The sequence below is a fragment of the Bombina bombina genome, chromosome 1 (genome assembly GCF_027579735.1).
Source record: "Bombina bombina isolate aBomBom1 chromosome 1, aBomBom1.pri, whole genome shotgun sequence".
NCBI lineage: Eukaryota > Metazoa > Chordata > Amphibia > Anura > Bombinatoridae > Bombina > Bombina bombina.
The window spans coordinates 1,404,621,606-1,404,644,109 of record NC_069499.1 but is presented as its reverse complement, the minus strand read 5'-3'; the positions used below and the strand labels follow the sequence as shown (position 1 = coordinate 1,404,644,109).

The window sequence follows — 22,504 nt, the reverse complement described above, 5'->3', positions numbered from 1 at the left end:
AGAGAGGGAGGGGAAGAGAGAGAGAGGGAGGGGAAGAGAGAGAGCGGGAGGGGAAGAGAGAGAGCGGGAGGGGAAGAGAGAGAGCGCGCGCAAAAGAGAGAGAGCGCGCGCAAAAGAGAGAGAGCGCGCGCAAAAGAGAGAGAGCGCGCGCAAAAGAGAGAGAGCGCGCGCAAAAGAGAGAGAGCGCGCGCAAAAGAGAGAGAGCGCGCGCAAAAGAGAGAGAGCGCGCGCAAAAGAGAGAGAGCGCGCGCAAAAGAGAGAGAGCGCGCGCAAAAGAGAGAGAGCGCGCGCAAAAGAGAGAGAGGGGAAGAGAGAGAGCGCGCGCAAAAGAGAGAGAGGGAAGAGAGAGAGCGCGCGCAAAAGAGAGGGGAAGAGAGCGCGCGCAAAAGAGAGAGGGGAAGAGAGAGAGCGCGCGCAAAAGAGAGAGGGGAAGAGAGAGAGCGCGCGCAAAAGAGAGAGGGGAAGAGAGAGAGCGCGCGCAAAAGAGAGAGGGGAAGAGAGAGAGCGCGCGCAAAAGAGAGAGGGGAAGAGAGAGAGCGCGCGCAAAAGAGAGAGGGGAAGAGAGAGAGCGCGCGCGCAAAAGAGAGAGGGGAAGAGAGAGGGGAAGAGAGAGAGCGCGCGCGCAAAAGAGAGAGGGGAAGAGAGAGAGCGCGCGCGCAAAAGAGAGAGAGGGGAAGAGAGAGAGCGCGCGCAAAAGAGAGAGAGGGGAAGAGAGAGAGCGCGCGCAAAAGAGAGAGAGGGGAAGAGAGAGAGCGCGCGCAAAAGAGAGAGAGGGGAAGAGAGAGAGCGCGCGCAAAAGAGAGAGAGGGGAAGAGAGAGAGCGCGCGCAAAAGAGAGAGAGGGGGAGAGAGAGAGCGCGCGCAAAAGAGAGAGAGGGGAAGAGAGAGAGCGCGCGCAAAAGAGAGAGAGGGGAAGAGAGAGAGCGCGCGCAAAAGAGAGAGAGGGGAAGAGAGAGAGCGCGCGCAAAAGAGAGAGAGGGGAAGAGAGAGAGCGCGCGCAAAAGAGAGAGAGGGGAAGAGAGAGCGCGCGCAAAAGAGAGAGAGGGGAAGAGAGAGCGCGCGCAAAAGAGAGAGAGGGGAAGAGAGAGAGCGCGCGCAAAAGAGAGAGAGGGGAAGAGAGAGAGCGCGCGCAAAAGAGAGAGAGGGGAAGAGAGAGAGCGCGCGCAAAAGAGAGAGAGGGGAAGAGAGAAAGCGCGCGCAAAAGAGAGAGGGGAAGAGAGAGAGCGCGCGCAAAAGAGAGAGGGGAAGAGAGAGAGCGCGCGCAAAAGAGAGGGGAAGAGAGCGCGCGCAAAAGAGAGGGGAAGAGAGAGAGCGCGCGCAAAAGAGAGGGGAAGAGAGCGCGCGCAAAAGAGAGGGGAAGAGAGCGCGCGCAAAAGAGAGGGGAAGAGAGCGCGCGCAAAAGAGAGGGGAAGAGAGAGAGCGCGCGCGCAAAAGAGAGAGGGGAAGAGAGAGAGCGCGCGCAAAAGAGAGAGAGGGGAAGAGAGAGAGAGCGCGCGCAAAAGAGAGAGAGGGGAAGAGAGAGAGCGCGCGCAAAAGAGAGAGAGGGGAAGAGAGAGAGCGCGCAAAAGAGAGAGGGGAAGAGAGAGAGCGCGCGCAAAAGAGAGGGGAAGAGAGAGAGCGCGCGCAAAAGAGAGGGGAAGAGAGAGAGCGCGCGCGCGAAAGAGAGAGGGGAAGAGAGAGAGCGCGCGCGCGCGCAAAAGAGAGAGGGGAAGAGAGAGAGGGCGCGCGCAAAAGAGAGAGGGGAAGAGAGAGAGCGCGCGCGCAAAAGAGAGAGGGGAAGAGAGAGAGGGCGCGCGCAAAAGAGAGAGGGGAAGAGAGAGAGCGCGCGCGCAAAGAGAGAGGGGAAGAGAGAGAGCGCGCGCGCAAAAGAGAGAGGGGAAGAGAGAGAGCGCGCGCAAAAGAGAGAGGGGAAGAGAGAGAGCGCGCGCGCAAAAGAGAGAGGGGAAGAGAGAGAGCGCGCACGCAAAAGAGAGAGGGGAAGAGAGAGAGCGCGCGCGCAAAAGAGAGAGGGGAAGAGAGAGAGCGCGCGCGCAAAAGAGAGAGGGGAAGAGAGAGAGCGCGCGCGCAAAAGAGAGAGGGGAAGAGAGAGAGCGCGCGCGCAAAAGAGAGAGGGGAAGAGAGAGAGCGCGCGCGCAAAAGAGAGAGGGGAAGAGAGAGAGCGCGCGCGGAAAAGAGAGAGGGGAAGAGAGAGAGCGCGCGCGCAAAAGAGAGAGGGGAAGAGAGAGAGCGCGCGCGCGCAAAAGAGAGAGGGGAAGAGAGAGAGCGCGCGCGCAAAAGAGAGAGGGGAAGAGAGAGAGCGCGCGCGCAAAAGAGAGAGGGGAAGAGAGAGAGCGCGCGCGCGCAAAAGAGAGAGGGGAAGAGAGAGAGCGCGCGCAAAAGAGGGGGGAAGAGAGAGAGGGCGCGCAAAAGAGGGGAAGAGAGAGAGCGCGCGCAAAAGAGGGGAAGAGAGAGAGCGCTCTTTCCCCCTCTCTTTTCGTCTCTCTCCCTCTCTCGCGCCGACCGAGCCCGGACACGCCCACGGTCCCGCCCGGCCATGCCCACTTTCAACCCACCCCCGCAAACAGCATGTCAGATAAGGCCAGGTGTGTTTATCCTTGTGCTGTCTCTACTGCGCATGACAGCTTCGGACAAACACACTTGGCCTTTTATATTATAGGATGGGCATTCCATTATGTCATTCACCCTTGTCATTCCATAGAAAGCAGCTATAATCTCACTTTCAGAATATGCTACTGTACCTTGGGAACATATCTGGTAAATATCTAGTTGATATGTCTCATAGTTTTGTTGCTTCAACACTTAATTTTACATCCCATTTAAGTCTATGGGCACTCCATTTTGTCATTCACCCTTGTCATTCCATAGAAAGCAGCTATAATCTGATGTAATCTCACTTTCAGAATATGCTACTGTACCTGGGGAACATATCTGGTAAATATCTTTTTGATATGTCTCATATTTTAGTTTCTATAGCACTTTTAAATGTATCCTCATTATAGTCTATGGGCTCTCCTTGTCATTCCATAGAAAGCAGCTATAGGGGCCTATTTATCAAGCCGTCAACTGTGCTGCATTCGCCGGCACCAATATGCTCGCATGACATCGCCGCCGCGAACCTGAATACGCTCTCCATATTTAACAAAAAAGCTGTCAAAAAGCTGCACACCAAATACGGGGCGATGAGCAGCGGACTGTTGATAACTAACAGTCATCGATCTTACTGCTATTCAGCTTTTTCCCAGCTTTATTTGTATACTGTCACTGAGCACCGCCGCTATACTAAACTGTTTAACCCCTATCCCGCCGCACCCCGACCCAACTAAATAAAGTTATTAACCCCTAAACCGCCGCTCCCGGAGCCCACCACAACTCTAATAAATGTATTAACCCCTATCCCTCCGCTCCCGGAGCCCACCGCCACCTACATTATGTTATTAACCCCTAATCTGCTGCCCCCTACACTGCCGCCACCTACATTTTGTTATTAACCCCTATCCCGCCGCTCCCGGAGCCCACCGAAACTAAAGTTATTAACTCCTAAACCGCCAGCCCCCCACATCGCCATAAACTAAATTATCCTATTAACCCCTAAACCTAACAACCCGCTAACTTTATATTAAATATTAAAGGGAAACAGAACCCAATTTTTTTATTTTGTGATTCAGAAAGAGCATGCAATTTTAAGCAACTTTCTAATTTACTCCTAGTATCAATTTTTCTTCGTTCTCTTGCTATCTTTATTTGAAAAAGACGACATCTAAACTTTTTTTGGATCAGAACTCTGGACAGCACTTTTTTATTGGTGGATGAATTTATCCACCAATCAGCAAGGACAACCCAGGTTGTTCACCAAAAATGGGCCAGCATCTAAACTTACATACTTGCATTTCAAATAAAGATACCAAGAGAATAAAGAAAATTTGATAATATGAGTAAATTAGAAAGTTGCTTAAAATTGCATGCTCTATCTGAATCACGAAAGAAAACATTTGGGTTCAGTGTCCCTTTAACGCATCCCTATGTTATAATAAATTTAAACTTACCTTTAGATTTAAATTAAACTATATTAAATTAATAATTAATCTACCCTAACATACTAAAATTACAATAAACGATATTAAATTACAGTTTTGAAGATACGGGAGAAGTCTTAATCCAAGCGGCTGAAGTCTTCATCCAATCCCGCAGAAGTCTTCACCCAGACGGCATCTTCTATCTTCATCCATCCAGCGCGGAGCAGCTCCATCTTCAAGACATCCGACGCGGAGCATCCTCTTCTGACGACGGCTTCTTCGGAATGAAGGTTCCTTTAAATGACGTCATCCAAGATGGTGTCCCTTAGATTCCGATTGGCTGATAGAATTCTATCAGCCAATCGGAATTAAGGTTGAAAAAATCCTATTGGCTGTTGCAATCAGCCAATAGGATTGAGCTGGCATTTTATTGGCTGATTGGAACAGCCAATAGAATGCAAGCTCAATCATATTGGATCAGCCAATAAGATTGAAGTTCAATCCTATTGGCTGATTGCAACTTCGGCCGCTTGGATGATTGCAACAGCCAATAGGATTTTTTCAACCTTAATTCCGATTGGCTGATAGAATTCTATCAGCCAATTGGAATCTAAGGGACACCATCTTGGATGACGTCATTTAAAGGAACCTTCATTCCTAAGAAGCCGTCAGAAGAGGATGCTCTGCATCGGATGTCTTGAAGATGGAGCCGCTCCGCGACGGATGAAGATAGAAGATGCCGTCTGGATGAAGACTTCTGTCGGCTTCTTGGAGGATGGATGTCGGATCTTCAAAACTGTAAGTGAATCTTCTGGGGTTAGTGTTAGAATTTTTTAAGGGTGTATTGGGTGAGTTTTATTTTTAGGTTAGGGTTTGGGCTGCAATAGAGCTAAATGCCCTTTTAAGGGCAACGCCCATCCAAATGCCCTTTTCAGGGCAATGGGAGCTTATGTTTTTTTAGATTAGGTTTTTATTTGGGGGGGAGGGTTGTGTGGGTGGTGGCTTTTACTGTTGGGGGGGTATTTGTATTTTTTATTTACAGGTAAAAGAGCGGATTTCTTTGGCCCTTTTAAGGGCTATTTGTAGTTTATTGTAGGTTAGGGTTTTTTTTATTTTGGGGGGCTTTTTTATTTTCATAGGGCCCTTAGATTAGGTGTAATTAGTTTAAATCTTTGATAATTTCTTTTTTGCAATTTAGTGTTTATTTTTTTGTGTAACTTAGTGTTTGTTATTTTTTGTAACTTAGTTGTTAGTTTTTGTAACTTTGTAATTTTTTAGTATAGATTTTAATTATTTGAGTAGGGTTAGGTGTTTAAATATATAATATAGTTAATTTAATTTGTAGTTTAATGTAATTTTAGTATAAAAGTTAGGGTAGATTAATTATTAATTTAATATAGTTTATTGTAATTTTAGTATAATAGGGTAGATTAATTATTAGTTTAATATAGTTTAATTTGAATCTAAAGGTAAGTTTAAATCTATTATAAGATAGGGATGAGTTAATATTTAATTTAAAGTTAGCGGGTTGTTAGGTTTAGGGCTTAATAGTTTAATTTAGTTTATGGCGATATGGGGGGCTGGCAGTTTAGGGGTTAATAGGTTTAGTAAGTGGTAGTGATGTTTGAGGCCAGGGGTTTAGGGGTTAATAACTTTATTTAGTTGCGGTGGGGTTCGGGAGCGGCTGGATAGGGGTTAATAACTACGTAGGTGGCGGCAGTGTCGGGCGGCAGATTAGGGGTGTTTAGACTCGGGGTACATGTTAGGGTGTTAGGTGTAAACTTAAATTTTATTCTCCCATAGGAATCAATGGGATATCGGGCAGCAGCGAACATAAGCTTTCGCTGCTTTCAGACTCCCATTGATTCCTATGGCATCCGCCGCCTCCAGGGCGGCAGATTGAAAACAAGGTACCAAGGTACGCTGGGCCGGAATAGTGGCGAGCGTATCTGGTAGATTTTTGTTAACTTGCAAAAGTAGTCAGATAGTGCCGAATTTGCATTTGGAACATCTGTAGTGACGTAAGCATTGATCTGTGTCGGACTGAGACCGGCGGATCGTATGTTACGTCACAAAATTCTACTTTTGCCGGTCTGTAGCTTTTGATAAATAAGGCGAATCAAGCTCTCCACAATTACGCTGCGGAATTCCAGCATATTTGCTGTTGATGGATTGATAAATAGGCCCCATAATCTCATGTACTCTCACTTTCAGAATATGCTACTGTACCTGGGGAACATATATGGTAAATATCTATTTGATATGTCTGATATTTTTGTTGCTATAGCACTTTTAAATGTAATCCCATTATAGTGTATGGGCATTCCATTTTGTCATTCACCCTTGTCATTCCATAGAAAGCAGCTATAATCTCACTTTCAGAATATGCTACTGTACCTGGGGAACATATCTGGTAAATATCTATTTGATATGTCTCATATTTTAGGGTCCATAGCACTTTTAAAGGGACACTGTAACCAAATTTTTTCTTTCGTGATTCAGATAGAGCATTATATTTTAAGCAACTTTCTAATTTACTCCTATTATCAAATTTTCTTCATTCTCTTGGTATCTTTATTTGAAATGCAAGAAAGTAAGTTTAGATGCCGGCCCATTTTTGGTGATCAACCTGGGTTGTTCTTGCTGATTGGTGGATAAACTCATCCACCAATAAAAAAGTGCTGTCCAGAGTTCTGAATAAAAAAAAAAAAGCTTAGATGTCTTTTTAAAATAAAGATAGCAAGAGAATGAAGAAAAATTGATAATAGGAATAAATTAGAAAGTGGCTTAAAATTGCATGCTCTATCTGAATCAGGAAAGAAAAAATTTGGGTTCAGTGTCCCTTTAAATGTAATCCCATTATAGTCTATGGTTATTCCATTATGTCATTCACCCTTGTCATTCCATAGTAAACAGCTATAATCTGAAATAATCTCCCTTTCAGAATATGATACTGTACCTGGGGAAGATATCTGGTAAATATCTAGTTGATATGTCTCATAGTTTTGTTGCTTCAACACTTAATTTTACATCCCATTAAAGTCTATGGGCATTCCATTTTGCAATTAACGCTTGTCATTCCTTTTAGTACATCCCTTACTGTGCACCAGGCAACCCATGTGACATTACTGTGTACAATGGACACATTATGCAACGCAACACAAAGCACTATACTGGGTTGTTAGCTGATACTTGTGGTCACTAAATACAAACAGTGCCTGTATTAGCTGCAAGTGGCATATACCCAAAGGAGCAACATATGATATGCCACATAACTGTACTGCAATACAAGTTGCAAGAGAATGATTCCCTTGGTTCTTTATGCTGCAAGAACCAGAAGTTTAGTGGAGCAATGTGCTGCCAGCAGCAACCAATCTGTGACCAGCACAAGGTACCAATAACTGCTATGAGCAACATGAGACCAGCACCAATCACTGTCACGCTCAGCTAGCGGCCCATACCAATTGTGCAATGCACTGCCACTGACCAGTGTCATGGGTTGCCAGCGGATGGAACCAGTCAATGACCTGTGCTGCCAGTGGCATTAGTAGCATACACTAAGTGTAACATTGTGCACAAGGAGGATAAACCTAGAAGGCTATATTCTGAAAGGGGGAAATACCCATAATACAACATGGAATAGACATTCAACAATCATATATTAAGCAGGGAGAAATATACCCTTTATAAAGGGTTATGACCATATACTCAGCAGGGAGAGATACCCTTCATTTAAAGTGCACGACCATATATTCAGCAGGGAGAAAGATACCCTTCATAAAAGTGTATGACCAGATAATCAGCCGGGAGAAATATACCCTTCAATTACAGTACATGAAGCAAGAGCATGGAACTAAAAATCAACACCACTGTATGCGGCACTCACTAAGTGAAACTATACTCACCCTGCCACAAGGATAATTACTCTCAGTGGGTCCCGGGCGATGGTGAGTATGAATAAAGAGAGCGCCGGACCAAAGGCCACAAACGTACAACCAAAAAACACTGCAGCCCCCATCTTCCCTAAGCGCCCCACTTCCGCCTCTCCTCTACGGCTGCCCGAAAGGACATAATAGTTTTCAGAACGAGGCGTGGCGCTGCTTTGACGTAAAAAACCTATAGACATTATGGGAATTGTAGTTCTGTCTGTGACTGTCATTATCATTCCGTGCAACAATAGGTTATGATAATGTGGTTGAAAATGGGATGGGTCTTTTCTATCCTTTTATTTTATTCCTGAGAGAGTAAGGTGGTTTCACTGTTATTCATATATTAGTACATAACTGCCAATCTCATCATACACCTACTACCGAGACATAATCACAAATGATCATTGTGCGTTTTGTGCCCTACGTGAATATCGCTTATTTGTATAGCGCCTCAACATTCAGTAGTAGCACTAGTCGTGTCTGTTTTCCGGAGTACAATATGAGTCAATAAAATCACACTGAAAATGAAAAATATAATTGTGAAGGTATTTTCCATGATCTGAAATCTGCAACACTTTACATTCATCTTGTCTAAAACGCATTGTAGTTCTGTAACAAAATAAAAATATTAATCAAATAGTTAAATTAATTTAGAAAAACTACATTTAATAATGATTTTAATATACTATACAGGATTCCTGCATTAAAAAAAAAATCAGGTCATATGAAAATGCATAATAGATATTTCAAGAAATTAGTATCTTTTAAAGGGCAATAATAGTCTAAAAATTAGATGCTGTATTTCGTTAGAGCATGTCATTTGTGGGCCATATTACAAGTGGAGAGCTAAATATTGCTTGCATGCAAGTGATATTAGCGCTCCTCTTTGTAATACCAGTGTGATGAGAGTGGGGGGGGTGACGTCACCGGATGGGGGCGTGGCTTGTAGCCGTTATAGTCTATGTCGCACTTACTAAGTCTAATGTGTTGTGCAGTCTGTATACTTCTATGCTCTGCAATAAAATAGCGTTGTACCTTCTATGCTGTGTCCTTTATCTCATGACATGGTGTCAGAAGTACTTGCCTGCGCTTCTGTTTCCCGAGTAATGACAATGTCAAAGTTTACCCCACCTGAGCCTTTTGATTTCTCTCAGCCTGCAGCTTGACCCACATGGCGTCAGAAGTTTCAACGCTTTAGGATTACGTCCAAGCTGGTCAAGGAAAGTGGTGAAGTACAAGTTAATTCTCTTTTATACGCTATGGGGAAAGATGTGTAGCCGGTGTTTAATGCCTTTACATTCCAAGAAGGGGAAGAGTTTGACTTTGAAATAATCATGAACAAACTCAGTTCTCACTTTGTACCCAAACGTAATGTGATTCATGAGAGGGCCTGTTTCCATAAACGCGCTTAGTGTGTGTGGGAGAATCAGTGGATTCATTTGTGCGCAACCTGTATGAATTAGCTGAATTCTGTAAGTTTGGTGTTGCTAAAGAAGAACAAATCAGAGACAGAATAGTTATAGGAATTGCAGATGCTGAGGTCTCAAGATACTGTTGGAGGCTGAATTGACGTTAGATGGGGCTATTAGGATCGCCCGCCAGAGAGAACTGGTGAAAAAGCAAAGTGCTGACATGAGGTCTGAAAGTTTTGTGAAGTGCAGCAGTTCAGGAGAGCTGCAAGTGAAAGGCACAGTGTGAGCGGTAGACCAAGGGCAACAGATAGACCCAGAAGCGGATGGGTGCAGCAGGCTCGCTGCACGCGGTGTAACCATATCCATGATCAGAATGTCATATGCCCCGCTAAAGATAAAAGATGTAGAAAGTGTAACCGGATGGGCCATTTTGAAGTGGTGTGTAAAACTGAGTCCATTAAGGAGATGCAGGTGGATAGTGACCAGGAGGCTCAATAAGTGTCCTTTGTAAGGTCTGTTGTTGAACGGACTGGTTCAGAAGATTGACGGGTTGCCCTTACTTTAATGGGAGCCAAGGTTGCATTCAAGATTGACACAGGAGCAGACATCACTGTTATGTCTCAGCTGGTGAAAGTTAGAACGAAAGTTTATAGTCCTGGTGGCCGCATCGATTGTGCGGGGAAATTTCTTGCCAGCTGCGAGTACAAGCAGAGGAAATTCACCATGTGGGTACATGTAATTAGATATTAGTGTGTTAACAACCTATTGAGCAGGAAAGCCGTCTGTGGTTTGGGCCTTGTCGCCAGAGTAAATGATATTACGGAAGACATGTTTGGAGAATTGGGCCTGTTAAATTGTAACCCAGTCCGAATATCACTTAAAGTTGATGCAGTCCCATACAGCATGTCCCATACTACTCCTCGTAGAATTCAATTTCCGCTCATGCCTCAAGTGGAGAAGGGACTTCTGCGAATGAAGAATATGGGAGTTATGAAGAGGTTGTCAAAGCAACTGACTGGTGTGTTCCCATTGTGCCCGTTGCGAAGAAGAGCAGGAAGGTACGCATCAGCTGAATGAGGCAGTGAAAAGAGAGAGATACGTGCTGCAGACGCTTGAAGACAGCTCCGAAACTGGCTTTGGCAAAGTTTTTCTCTACACTGGATGCTTCCAGTGGCTTCTAGCAGATACCTCTAGAACCAAAGTGCCGCAAACTGACTACCTTCATTACACCGGTAGGTCAGTTTTGTTTCTGCAGACTCCCCTTCGGGATATCCTCTGCTCCTGAACTCTTTCAAAGAGAGATGAGTTACCTCTTGAACAGCCACGAGGGCACGGCAGACGTCATGGATGACATTTTAGTGTTTGTGTCTACACTGGAAGAACATGATCAGCGATTGAGCTGTGTGCTGCAGACCATTAGAGAATCTGGGCTGAAATTAAATAAAGAGAAATGCCATTTTGGAAAATCTGAGTTATGTTATTTTGGGCATATCATCAATGGAGATGGCATCAGCCCGGACCCTGATAAAATCTTTGCTATTGAAAAGATGAAAAGTCCTTGTTATGTACACAAGCTGAGACAAATATTGGGCCTTGTGAATTATGTGACCAGGTTCCTACCAGATTTAGTCACCGTACTCCACCCTATCACTGAGTTGTTGAAGAAAGATGTTGCCTCGGTCTGGGGACCTCCACAGGAAGAAGCTTTTTTACAGGCCAATTCCCTGCTGGGGTCTGCCCCAGTGTTGGGGTTCTACGACCCTTCTAAAAAGACTGTGGTTAGTGCTGATGCGAGCAGTTATGGGCTAGGGGCCACCCATTTGCAGCTGAATGAGAACAAACTACGGCCCATTGCCTACTGTTCCCGTACACTGACGGCTGCAGAATCGAAATACGCCCAAATTGAGAAAGAGTGCCTGGCTGCACTTTGGGCCTGTGAGCGCTTTCAGCATTACCTAGTGGGTTTAGAGAAGTTTAGTCTTGAAACTGACCATAAACCACTAATCCCTTTAATCAATTCCTATGATATTTACAAGACACCCCTAAGATGCCAGAGACTTCTGATGAGACTGCTCAGGTTCAATGTTTAGGCAGTGCATGTGCCGGGGAAACAACTAGTTGTGGCAGATACATTTCCAGGCTCCCACTGGCTGCTGCTGAAGAATCTTCAACAGAATCAGATATGAACGTGTACGTGGATTCAGTTCTGGCATCGTCTACATCTCGTCAAGGAAGCTAGAGCAAATAAGAAAGGAGACACGTTTAGATACAGATCTTTAAGAAGTTATTAAATACATAAAAAAAGGTTGGCCAGAGAGCCGGGCAGCAAGGATGTCTTTGATTTCTTACCAGTCAGAGAGGTCACAGCTCACAAAGCTGGATGGTTTAGTGCTGTTCCAAGACCCCATTGTCATTCCTGCTAGCATGCGGAAGGAGATGTTAAGCAGGATTCACGATGGCCACTTGGGCATTACAATATGCAGAGAAAGGGCAGCTACAGCGGTATAGTGGCCTGGGATCAGTACCGACATTTCAAGCCACGTGTCAGAATGTGCCTTTTGCCGGGAATGCCGGCCTACTCAGAGAAGAGAGCCCTTAATTTCTACCCTGCTGCCTGCAGGACCGTGGCAGAAGATAGCCGCAGATTTGTGTGAACTTAATGGGAAGAAGTACCTGGTTGTGATCGACTACTATTCCCGGTATTTGGAGATTGCACAACTGTATGAGCACAAACCGGTCTGGCCATTGTAACTCGTCTCAAAAGCTTGTTCGCCCGGTGGGGCATACCGATGGAGCTAGTGAGTTATAACGGAATGCAGTTTGCTTCCATGGAGTTCAGTTCTTTCAGCAGTGAATATGATTTCACCCATTCTACGTCAAGTCTGCATTACCCGCAGCCCAATGGAATAGCCAAAAGGACCGTTCAAACAACCAAGTTCATTCTGAAGCAATCTGATCCGTACCTAGCTCTCTTGGCCTATAGGGCGACTCTCATCCAAGCCACAGGTTTTAGCCCGGCACAGTTGATGCTAGGACGTCAGATTTGCACTACTTTACCCTCTGTGGGTATCTTCCAGCCAGTCCCCTCTATTCCTTGGGACAAGGTCCTTAGGAGGGATGGAGAGGCGAAAAGGGGCTACCGATTCTTCTACGACAGAAAACAACCTGTGAGGCCTTTGCAGGATCTGAATGTGAGCCAAAATGTCAGAGTTAAACTGGATGATGAGAAGAAATGGAAGACGCCTGCTATCATAATAGGACGCTCTCTGGAACCAAGGTCTTATGTAGTCCTTACTGCAGGAGGGACAGTCACACGTCGAAATAGAAGACATCTTCAGCCAGTACCTGAGAGTTTGGGATTGGATGCCTTAGAGCCACAACCGGTGGAATCCCCTGTTTTAAGAGGGGTAACTTCCCCTCAGCTAGACAGCTAGACCACAGCGGGATACTTCTTTGCTTCCAGCAGACTCTCAATCACCTTCTTCTGTAGAGGACAGTTCATGTAAAATGAAGTCAAGTGGAAGAGTTGTGAAACTTCCAGCCCGCTACCGGGATTAGCACTGTATTTAGAGCAGTGACCAGTAGTGATGTCGCGAATAGTTCGCCGGCGAATAGTTCCCGGCGAACATAGCTTGTTCATGTTCGCCGTGGCGGGCGAACATATGCAATGTTCGATCCGCCTCCTATTCGTCATCATTGAGAAAACTTTGACCCTGTATCTCACAGTCTGCAGACATATTTCAGCCAATCAGCAGCAGACACTCCCACCCAGACCCTCCCAGCTCCTGGACAGCAGCCATTTTAGATTCATTCTGATCCTGCATTCTTAGTGAGAGGAGGGATAGTGTAGCTGCTGCTGATTTTATAGTGAAATTCATAGCTAGGCTAGTGTATTCAGTGTCCACTAAAGTCCTGAAGCACTCATTTGATCTCTGCTGTAAGGACAGGAGCTGAATGTGAGCCAAAATGTCAGAGTTAAACTGGATGATGAGAAGAAATGGAAGACGCCTGCTATCATAATAGGACGCTCTCTGGAACCAAGGTCTTATGTAGTCCTTACTGCAGGAGGGACAGTCACACGTCGAAATAGAAGACATCTTCAGCCAGTACCTGAGAGTTTGGGATTGGATGCCTGAAGCACTCATTTGATCTCTGCTGTAAGGACATCACGCCAAAAAGCCCTTTTTAAGGTAAGAACATCTTTTTTTTTTTTTGCCTGTGTAATTTTGACTGTGAAACATCAGTCTGCTAGTGTAATCTAATTGCAGTTGCCTGCCTGCCAGCGTGTGTGCCAGGCCCACTTGCTAAGTGCCACCACTCATATCTGTTGTAACAGTACAGGGAGTGCAGAATTATTAAGCAAATTAGTATTTTGACCACATCATCCTCTTTATGCATGTTGTCTTACTCCAAGCTGTATAGGCTCGAAAGCCTACTACCAATTAAGCATATTAGGTGATGTGCATCTCTGTAATGAGAAGGGGTGTGGTCTAATGACATCAACACCCTATATCAGGTGTGCATAATTATTAGGCAACATCCTTTCCTTTGGCAAAATGGGTCAAAAGAAGGACTTGACAGGCTCAGAAAAGTCAAAAATAGTGAGATATCTTGCAGAGGGATGCAGCACTCTTAAAATTGCAAAGCTTCTGAAGCGTGATCATCGAACAATCAAGCGTTTCATTCAAAATAGTCAACAGGGTCGCAAGAAGCGTGTGGAAAAACCAAGGTGCAAAATAACTGCCCATGAACTGAGAAAAGTCAAGCGTGCAGCTGCCAAGATGCCACTTGCCACCAGTTTGGCCATATTTCAGAGCTGCAACATCACTGGAGTGCCCAAAAGCACAAGGTGTGCAATACTCAGAGACATGGCCAAGGTAAGAAAGGCTGAAAGACGACCACCACTGAACAAGACACACAAGCTGAAACATCAAGACTGGGCCAAGAAATATCTCAAGACTGATTTTTCTAAGGTTTTATGGACTGATGAAATGAGAGTGAGTCTTGATGGGCCAGATGGATGGGCCCGTGGCTGGATTGGTAAAGGGCAGAGAGCTGTTATGATTGTCTTATATGTGTGCGCCTGTGTGCAAACACTGGCTTAATATCTACCAAATGACAATGGTCTTAGTAGTATTTGTATTTCTATGTCTATGTTTATATAAATAAATGTATAGAAAAAAACGTTTTTTAGTTTTTAAAGAATTTTCATAGAATAATATCTTAAAATTATTAAGTTCTAATTCAAAAATAAAAATAAAAAATAATAATAAAAAAAATATACAAAGATTATTGGTTAAAAAAAAATATATATGACTTGGAACTGCAAATAAGGTACCTTATTCAAAGTCTGTTGATTAATAATATCGCAAAAGACAAACTAAGTGTTCAATAACTATTGTGATATAATTACTGTGACATACAGAAAACGGCTCAAACACCTAGCCTAAATCTTTTGGTCATATCACAAAAAGGCTTATTTCAAAAAGGCTGAAAATAAACACCTATTGTTGAACCAGGTGTCAATAGTTGTCTTCAACAACGATCTCTAAACAACTGTATTTCTACCAATTATACCTTATTTTCTACCTTTGGTGCATTTTATGAGCGAAAAGCCAAATCTTTTACAAAAAGTATTTTTAAATACCTACCAAGGTATAAACTGGACTTGCTAATTTTACACACATATATCATATACTAATTGTAGCTACACCTCAATACAATTGGTTGGTACCAACTTTCTCACATAACCACTTTAAGATTAAGCAATTTCGACTGACTGTTTTATATTGATTCTAATAAAAGAATATTATTTTTAACCAATAATCTTTGTATATTTTTTTTATTATTATTTTTTAATTTTATTTTTGAATTAGAACTTAATAATTTTAAGATATTATTCTATGAAAATTCTTTAAAAACTAAAAAACGTTTTTTTCTATACATTTATTTATATAAACAGACATAGAAATACAAATACTACTAAGACCATTGTCATTTGGTAGATATTAAGCCAGTGTTTGCACACAGGCGCACACATATAAGACAATCATAACTGCTACTAAAACTATTTATTCAGATGACTTGGGGTATCTGATTTTTATGTGAAGTATTATCTACCACCAGTGCATAGATTTTTAGTTGTTTAATCATAAAGGGCAGAGAGCTCCAGTCCGACTCAGACGCCAGCAAGGTGGAGGTGGAGTACTGGTTTGGGCTGGTATCATCAAAGATGAGCTTGTGGGGCCTTTTCGGGTTGAGGATGGAGTCAAGCTCAACTCCCAGTCCTACTGCCAGTTTCTGGAAGACACCTTCTTCAAGCAGTGGTACAGGAAGAAGTCTGCATCCTTCAAGAAAAACATGATTTTCATGCAGGACAATGCTCCATCACACGCGTCCAAGTACTCCACAGCGTGGCTGGCAAGAAAGGGTATAAAAGAAGAAAATCTAATGACATGGCCTCCTTGTTCACCTGATCTGAACCCCATTGAGAACCTGTGGTCCATCATCAAATGTGAGATTTACAAGGAGGGAAAACAGTACACCTCTCTGAACAGTGTCTGGGAGGCTGTGGTTGCTGCTGCACGCAATGTTGATGGTGAACAGATCAAAACACTGACAGAATCCATGGATGGCAGGCTTTTGAGTGTCCTTGCAAAGAAAGGTGGCTATATTGGTCACTGATTTGTTTTTGTTTTGTTTTTGAATGTCAGAAATGTATATTTGTGAATGTTGAGATGTTATATTGGTTTCACTGGTAAAAGTAAGTAATTGAAATGGGTATATATTTGTTTTTTGTTAAGTTGCCTAATAATTATGCACAGTAATAGTCACCTGCACACACAGATATCCCCCTAAAATAGCTATAACTAAAAACAAACTAAAAACTACTTCCAAAACTATTCAGCTTTGATATTAATTAGTTTTTTGGGTTCATTGAGAACATGGTTGTTGTTCAATAATAAAATGAATCCTCAAAAATACAACTTGCCTAATAATTCTGCACTCCCTGTAGTGTAAATTTTGTAAAAAAAAACTTTTATGACTGTGAAACATCAGTCTGCTAGTGTAATCTAATTGCAGTTGCATGCCTGCCAGCGTGTGTGCCAGGCCCACTTGCCAAGTTAGTGCCACCACTCATATTTGTTGTAACAGTAGTGTAAATATTTTAAAAAAAAAACTTTTTTGACTGTGAAACATCAGTCTGCTAGTGTAATCTAATTGCAGTTGCCTGCCTGCCAGCGTGTGTGCCAGGCCCACTTGCCAAGTTAGTGCCACCACTCATATTTGTTGTAACAGTAGTGTAAATATTTAAAAAAAAAACTTTTTTGACTGTGAAACATCAGTCTGCTAGTGTAATCTAATTGCAGTTGCCTACCTGCCAGCGTGTGTGCCAGGCCCACTTGCCAAGTTAGTGCCACCACTCATATTTGTTGTAACAGTAGTGTAAATATTTAAAAAAAAAAAACTTTTTTGACTGTGAAACATCAGTCTGCTAGTGTAATCTAATTGCAGTTGCCTGCCTGCCTGCTAGCGTGTGTGCCAGGCCCACTTGCCAAGTTAGTGACACCACTCATATTTGTTGTAACAGTAGTGTAAATATTTTAAAAAAAACTTTTTTGACTGTGAAACATCAGTCTGCTAGTGTAATCTAATTGCAGTTGCCTGTCTGCCAGCGTGTGTGCCAGGCCCACTTGCCAAGTTAGTGCCACCACTCATATTTGTTGTAACAGTAGTGTAAATATTTTTTTTAAAAAACTTTTTTGACTGTGAAACATCAGTCTGCTAGTATAATCTAATTGCAGTTGCCTGCCTGCCAGCGTGTGTGCCAGGCCCACTTGCCAAGTTAGTGCCACCACTCATATTTGTTGTAACAGTAGTGTAAATATTTTAAAAAAAACTTTTTTGACTGTGAAACATCAGTCTGCTAGTGTAATCTAATTGCAGTTGCCTGCCTGCCAGCGTGTGTGCCAGGCCCACTTGCCAACTAGTGCCACCAATCATATTTGTTATAACAGTAGTGTAAATATTTAAAAAAAAAAAAAAAAACAGAATTTATGCTTACCTGATAAATTACTTTCTCCAACGGTGTGTCCGGTCCACGGCGTCATCCATTACTTGTGGGAAATGTTCTCCCCACAGGGAAAGGCAAGGAGAGCACACAGCAAGAGCTGTCCATATAGCTCCCCCTCTGGCTCCGCCCCCAGTCATTCGACCGACGGTTAGGAGAAAAAGGAGAAACTATAGGGTGCCGTGGTGACTGTAGTGTATAAAGAAAATTTTTTTCAACCTGATTAAAAAAACCAGGGCGGGCCGTGGACCAGACACACCGTTGGAGAAAGTAATTTATCAAGTAAGCATAAATTCTGTTTTCTCCAACATTGGTGTGTCCGGTCCACGGCGTCATCCATTACTTGTGGGAACCAATACCAAAGCTTTAGGACACGGATGAAGGGAGGGAGCAAATCAGGTTACCTAAACAGAAGGCACCACGGCTTGCAAAACCTTTCTCCCAAAAACAGCCTCCGAAGAAGCAAAAATATCAAATTTGTAGAATTTGGCAAAAGTGTGCAGAGAAGACCAAGTCGCTGCCTTACATATCTGGTCAACAGAAGCCTCGTTCTTATAGGCCCATGTGGAAGCCACAGCCCTAGTAGAGTGAGCTGTGATACGGTCAGGAGGCTGCCGTCCGGCAGTCTCATAAGCCAAGCGGATAATGCTTTTCAGCCAGAAAGAGAGAGAGGTAGCAGTAGCTTTTTGACCTCTCCTCTTACCAGAGTAAACGACAAACAAGGATGAGGTTTGTCTAAAATCTTTTGTTGCTTCTAAATAGAACTTTAAAGCACGAACAACATCTAAATTGTGTAATAAACGTTCCTTCTTTGAAACTGGATTCGGACACAAAGAAGGAACAACTATTTCCTGGTTGATCTCGTTGGAAACAACTTTTGGAAAAAAACCAGGCTTAGTACGCAAAACAACCTTATCTGAATGGAACACCAGATAGGGTGGATCACACTGCAAAGCAGATAATTCAGAAACTCTTCTAGCAGAAGAAATAGCAACCAAAAACAGAACTTTCCAAGATAGTAACTTAATATCTATGGAATGTAAAGGTTCAAACTGAACCCCTTGAAGAACTGAAAGAACTAAATTTAGACTCCAAGGAGGAGTCATGGGTCTGTAAACAGGCTTGATTCGAACCAAAGCCTGAACAAAAGCTTGTACATCTGGCAAAGCTGCCAGACGTTTGTGCAACAAGACGGATAATGCAGAAATCTGTCCTTTTAGAGAACTAGCTGACAATCCTTTATCCAAACCTTCTTGGAGAAAGGAGAGAATCTTTGGAATTTTAATCTTACTCCAGGAGAATCCTTTGGATTCACACCAACAGATATATTTTTTCCATATTTTATGGTAAATCCTTCTAGTCACAGGTTTTCTGGCTTGGACCAGAGTATCAATCACAGAATTTGAAAACCCACGCTTGGATAAAATCAAGCGTTCAATTTCCAAGCAGACAGCTGCAGAGAAACTAGATTGGGATGTTCGAATGGACCTTGTACTAGAAGGTCCTGTCTCAAAGGTAGCTTCCATGGTGGAGCCGATGACATATTCACCAGGTCTGCATACCAAGTCCTGCGTGGCCACGCAGGAGCTATCAGAATCACCGAGGCCTTCTCCTGTTTGATCCTGGCTATGAGCCTGGGGAGGAGAGGAAACGGTGGAAACACATATGCTAGGTTGAACGACCAAGGCGCCACTAATGCATCCACTAGAGTCGCCTTGGGATCCCTGGATCTGAACCCGTAGCAAGGAATCTTGAAGTTCTGACGGGACACCATTAGATCCATGTCTGGAATGCCCCATAATTGGGTTAACTGAGCAAAGACCTCCGGATGGAGTTTCCACTCCCCCGGATGGAAAGTCTGACGACTCAAATAGTCCGCCTCCCAGTTGTCTACTCCTGGGATGTGAATAGCAGATAGATGGCAGGAGTGATTCTCTGCCCATTGGATTATCTTGGTTACTTCCTTCATCGCTAGGGAACTCTTTGTTCCCCCCTGATGATTGATGTACGCAACAGTCGTTATGTTGTCCGACTGAAATCTTATGAACCTGGCTTCCGCTAGCTGAGGCCAAGCCAGGAGCGCATTGAATATAGCTCTTAGTTCCAAAATGTTTATCGGGAGAAGTGACTCTTCCTGCGACCATAGGCCCTGAGCTTTCAGAGAGTCCCAGACCACGCCCCACCCCAAGAGGCTGGCGTCGGTCGTGACGATGACCCACTCCGGTCTGCGGAAACTCATTCCCTGAGACAGGTGATCCCACAATGTCTGTATGAGCCCTCGCTTTGGAAAGAGACGACGCTTGGATTAGGATGTCGTCTAGATAAGGTGCTACAGCGATGCCCCTCGGTCTTAGGACCGCTAGAAGGGACCCTAGCACCTTTGTGAAAATTCTAGGAGCGGTGGCTAAACCGAATGGAAGAGCCACAAACTGGTAATGTTTGTCCAGAAAGGCGAACCTCAGGAACTGATGATGAGATTTGTGGATTGGGATATGCAGATACGCATCCTTCAGATCCACGGTAGTCAAAAATTGACCCTGCTAGATTGTTGGTAAGATTGTCCGAATAGTTTCCATCTTGAAGGATGGAACTCTGAGGAACTTGTTTAATATCTTTAAATCCAGAATTGGCCTGAAAGTTCCCTCTTTTTTGGGAACCACAAACAGGTTTGAGTAAAACCCTAGACCTTGTTCCCCGGAGGGGACTGGGTTTATCACTCCCATCTTTGATAGGTCTCTTACACAATGTAAGAATGCCTGTTTCTTTATCTGGTCTGAAGATAAGCGAGACAGGTGGAACCTTCCCTTTGGAGGAAGTCCCTTGAATTCTAACAGGTATCCCTTGGAAACTATCTCTAGTGCCCAGGGATCCAGAACATCTCTTGCCCAAGCCTGAGCGAAGAGAGATAGTCTGCCCCCTACCAGATCCGGTCCCGGATCGGGGGCTACCCCTTCATGCTGTCTTGGTAGCAGCAGCAGGTTTCTTGGTTTGTTTACCCTTGTTCCAGCCTTGCATGGCTTCCAAGCGGGTTTGGGCTGGGCCGCGTTACCTTCTTGTCTAGCGGCAGTGGAGTTATTAGCCGGTCCGTTCCTGAAATTGCGAAAGGAACGAAAATTAGACTTGTTCTTAGCCTTAAAAGGCCTATCCTGTGGGAGGGCATGGCCCTTACCCCCAGTGATGTCTGAAATAATTTCCTTCAATTCCGGCCCAAAAAGGGTCTTACCCTTGAAAGGAATATTCAGTAACTTAGTCTTGGACGACACGTCTGCCGACCAGGATTTTAGCCAAAGCGCTCTCCGCGCTACTATATCAAAACCTGAGTTTTTCGCCGCCAATTTCGTTATTTGAAAGGCGGCATCCAATATAAAGGAATTAGCTAACTTTAATGCGTGAATTCTGTCCATGACTTCTTCATAGGAAGTCTCTTTCTGGAGCGACCTTTCTAGTTCTTCGAACCAAAAGGACGCCGCTGAAGTGACAGTAATAACACACGTAGCTGGTTGAAGGATGAACCCTTGCTGAACAAAAATCTTTTTAAGCAATCCTTCCAATTTTTTATCCATAGGATCTTTGAAAGCGCAGCTGTCCTCTATAGGAATAGTTGTGCGCTTCGCTAGTGTTGAAACAGCTCCCTCAACCTTCGGGACCGTTTGCCATGCGTCCCTTCTAGGGTCTACTATGGGAAACATTTTCTTAAATATAGTAGGTGGGGCAAAGGGTACACCTGGCTTCTCCCACTCCTTTTCCACTATGTTCGCTACCCTCTTAGGTATTGGAAAAGCGTCGTCGTGCACTGGGACCTCTAAAAATTTGTCCAATTTGCACAACTTCTCTGGTACTACCATGGAATCACAGTCATCCAGAGTAGCTAATACCTCCTTAAGCAAAGCGCTGAGATGTTCTAGCTTAAACTTAAATGCCACTAGATCAGGTTCTGCCTGTTGAGAAATTTTTCCTGAGTCTGAAATTTCACCCTCAGACAGCCCTTCCCTCACAGCCAATTCCGATTGATGTGAGGGTAAAATAGATAAGGCATCGCCAGCGTCTGATTGTTCATCCTTTTTATCTGTATTTAAAACTGAACAATCACGCTTTCTCTGAAAAACTGGCAGTTTGGATAAAAGATTTGCTATAGAATTATCCACTACTGCTGATAATTGTTGCATAGAAATAAGCACTGGCGCGCTAGGTGTCGCCTGCGCGGGCAAAGCTGGTGTAGACACAGAAGGAGAGGATGTAGAGCTATCCCCACTACCTTCATTAGATAAATCATCTTGGGCAACATTATGAAAAATAACAGAGCTGTCCTGATTTTGTTTGGACGCTATGGCGCAATTATCACAAACACTCGAAGGGGGAACCACATTTGTCTCTATACACACAGAACATAGGTTATCTGATGGAACAGACATGTTAAACAGATTTAGGCAAACAATGCAATAAAAACGATTTTAAACAAAAACGTTACTGTCTCTTTAAATAATAAAATGACACATTTATTTCTGAATGTTCAAAAAACTATGAAGGCAATATCCGATTTTTCTGAAAATTGGACCTCAGTGTCTTAATGCTTAGAAAGTATTGCACAGCAAATATGGAGACTCTAGCTCTTAAAACAAGCAAACCGGAGCTAATTGTTGGATTTAACCGTTTTTACACACCACAATCCCAGCTACAGCCTTGCTGCAGCTTTTTGCGTTCCTTAGGGGTCACCAGTCACAGAAAAAAGCCTTTTGGAGTCACTTTCTGAACCACAGGACCCTCTCACATGAATCTGCATGCACTGCCTTGAAATTCAACTGCACAGCTGAAGTGCCAAAATGAGGCTTCCTCCCTCAGCACACTAGAGTGAAGGGGCCTTCCTGACTAGATTTAGGTGTCTAAAACAAGCCAGATCAATAAAAAACGTTCCCAAGTGTATGTGAGCTTATAAAATATTTCAAATGGTATAATATTTTAATAAAAACCAATCGATTTAGCCCCTAACAGTGTTTACCAGCATAAAAAACAAAAAGGGGAAGCCTGTTATCTTTTTTGCTGAGGTGAAAGAAAAATGGCTTACCGTTTCCACTGAGGGGAA

At 43.8% G+C, this 22,504-nt stretch overlaps 1 protein-coding gene across 2 annotated transcripts in view; it reads right to left on the bottom strand.

Annotated features, from left to right (window-relative positions):
• The window catches only part of APH1A (aph-1 homolog A, gamma-secretase subunit), a 57,841-nt gene extending 49,767 nt beyond the window's left edge, over nucleotides 1–8,074 (bottom strand). For both annotated transcript variants that reach the window (XM_053705172.1, XM_053705176.1), the window contains exon 1: nucleotides 7,918–8,074. In XM_053705172.1, the coding sequence (XP_053561147.1) occupies nucleotides 7,918–8,030 (113 nt within the window). In that variant the 5' untranslated portion in view covers nucleotides 8,031–8,074. The remainder of the gene's footprint in view (nucleotides 1–7,917) is intronic.
• Between the last annotated feature and the right edge of the window lie 14,430 nt (nucleotides 8,075–22,504).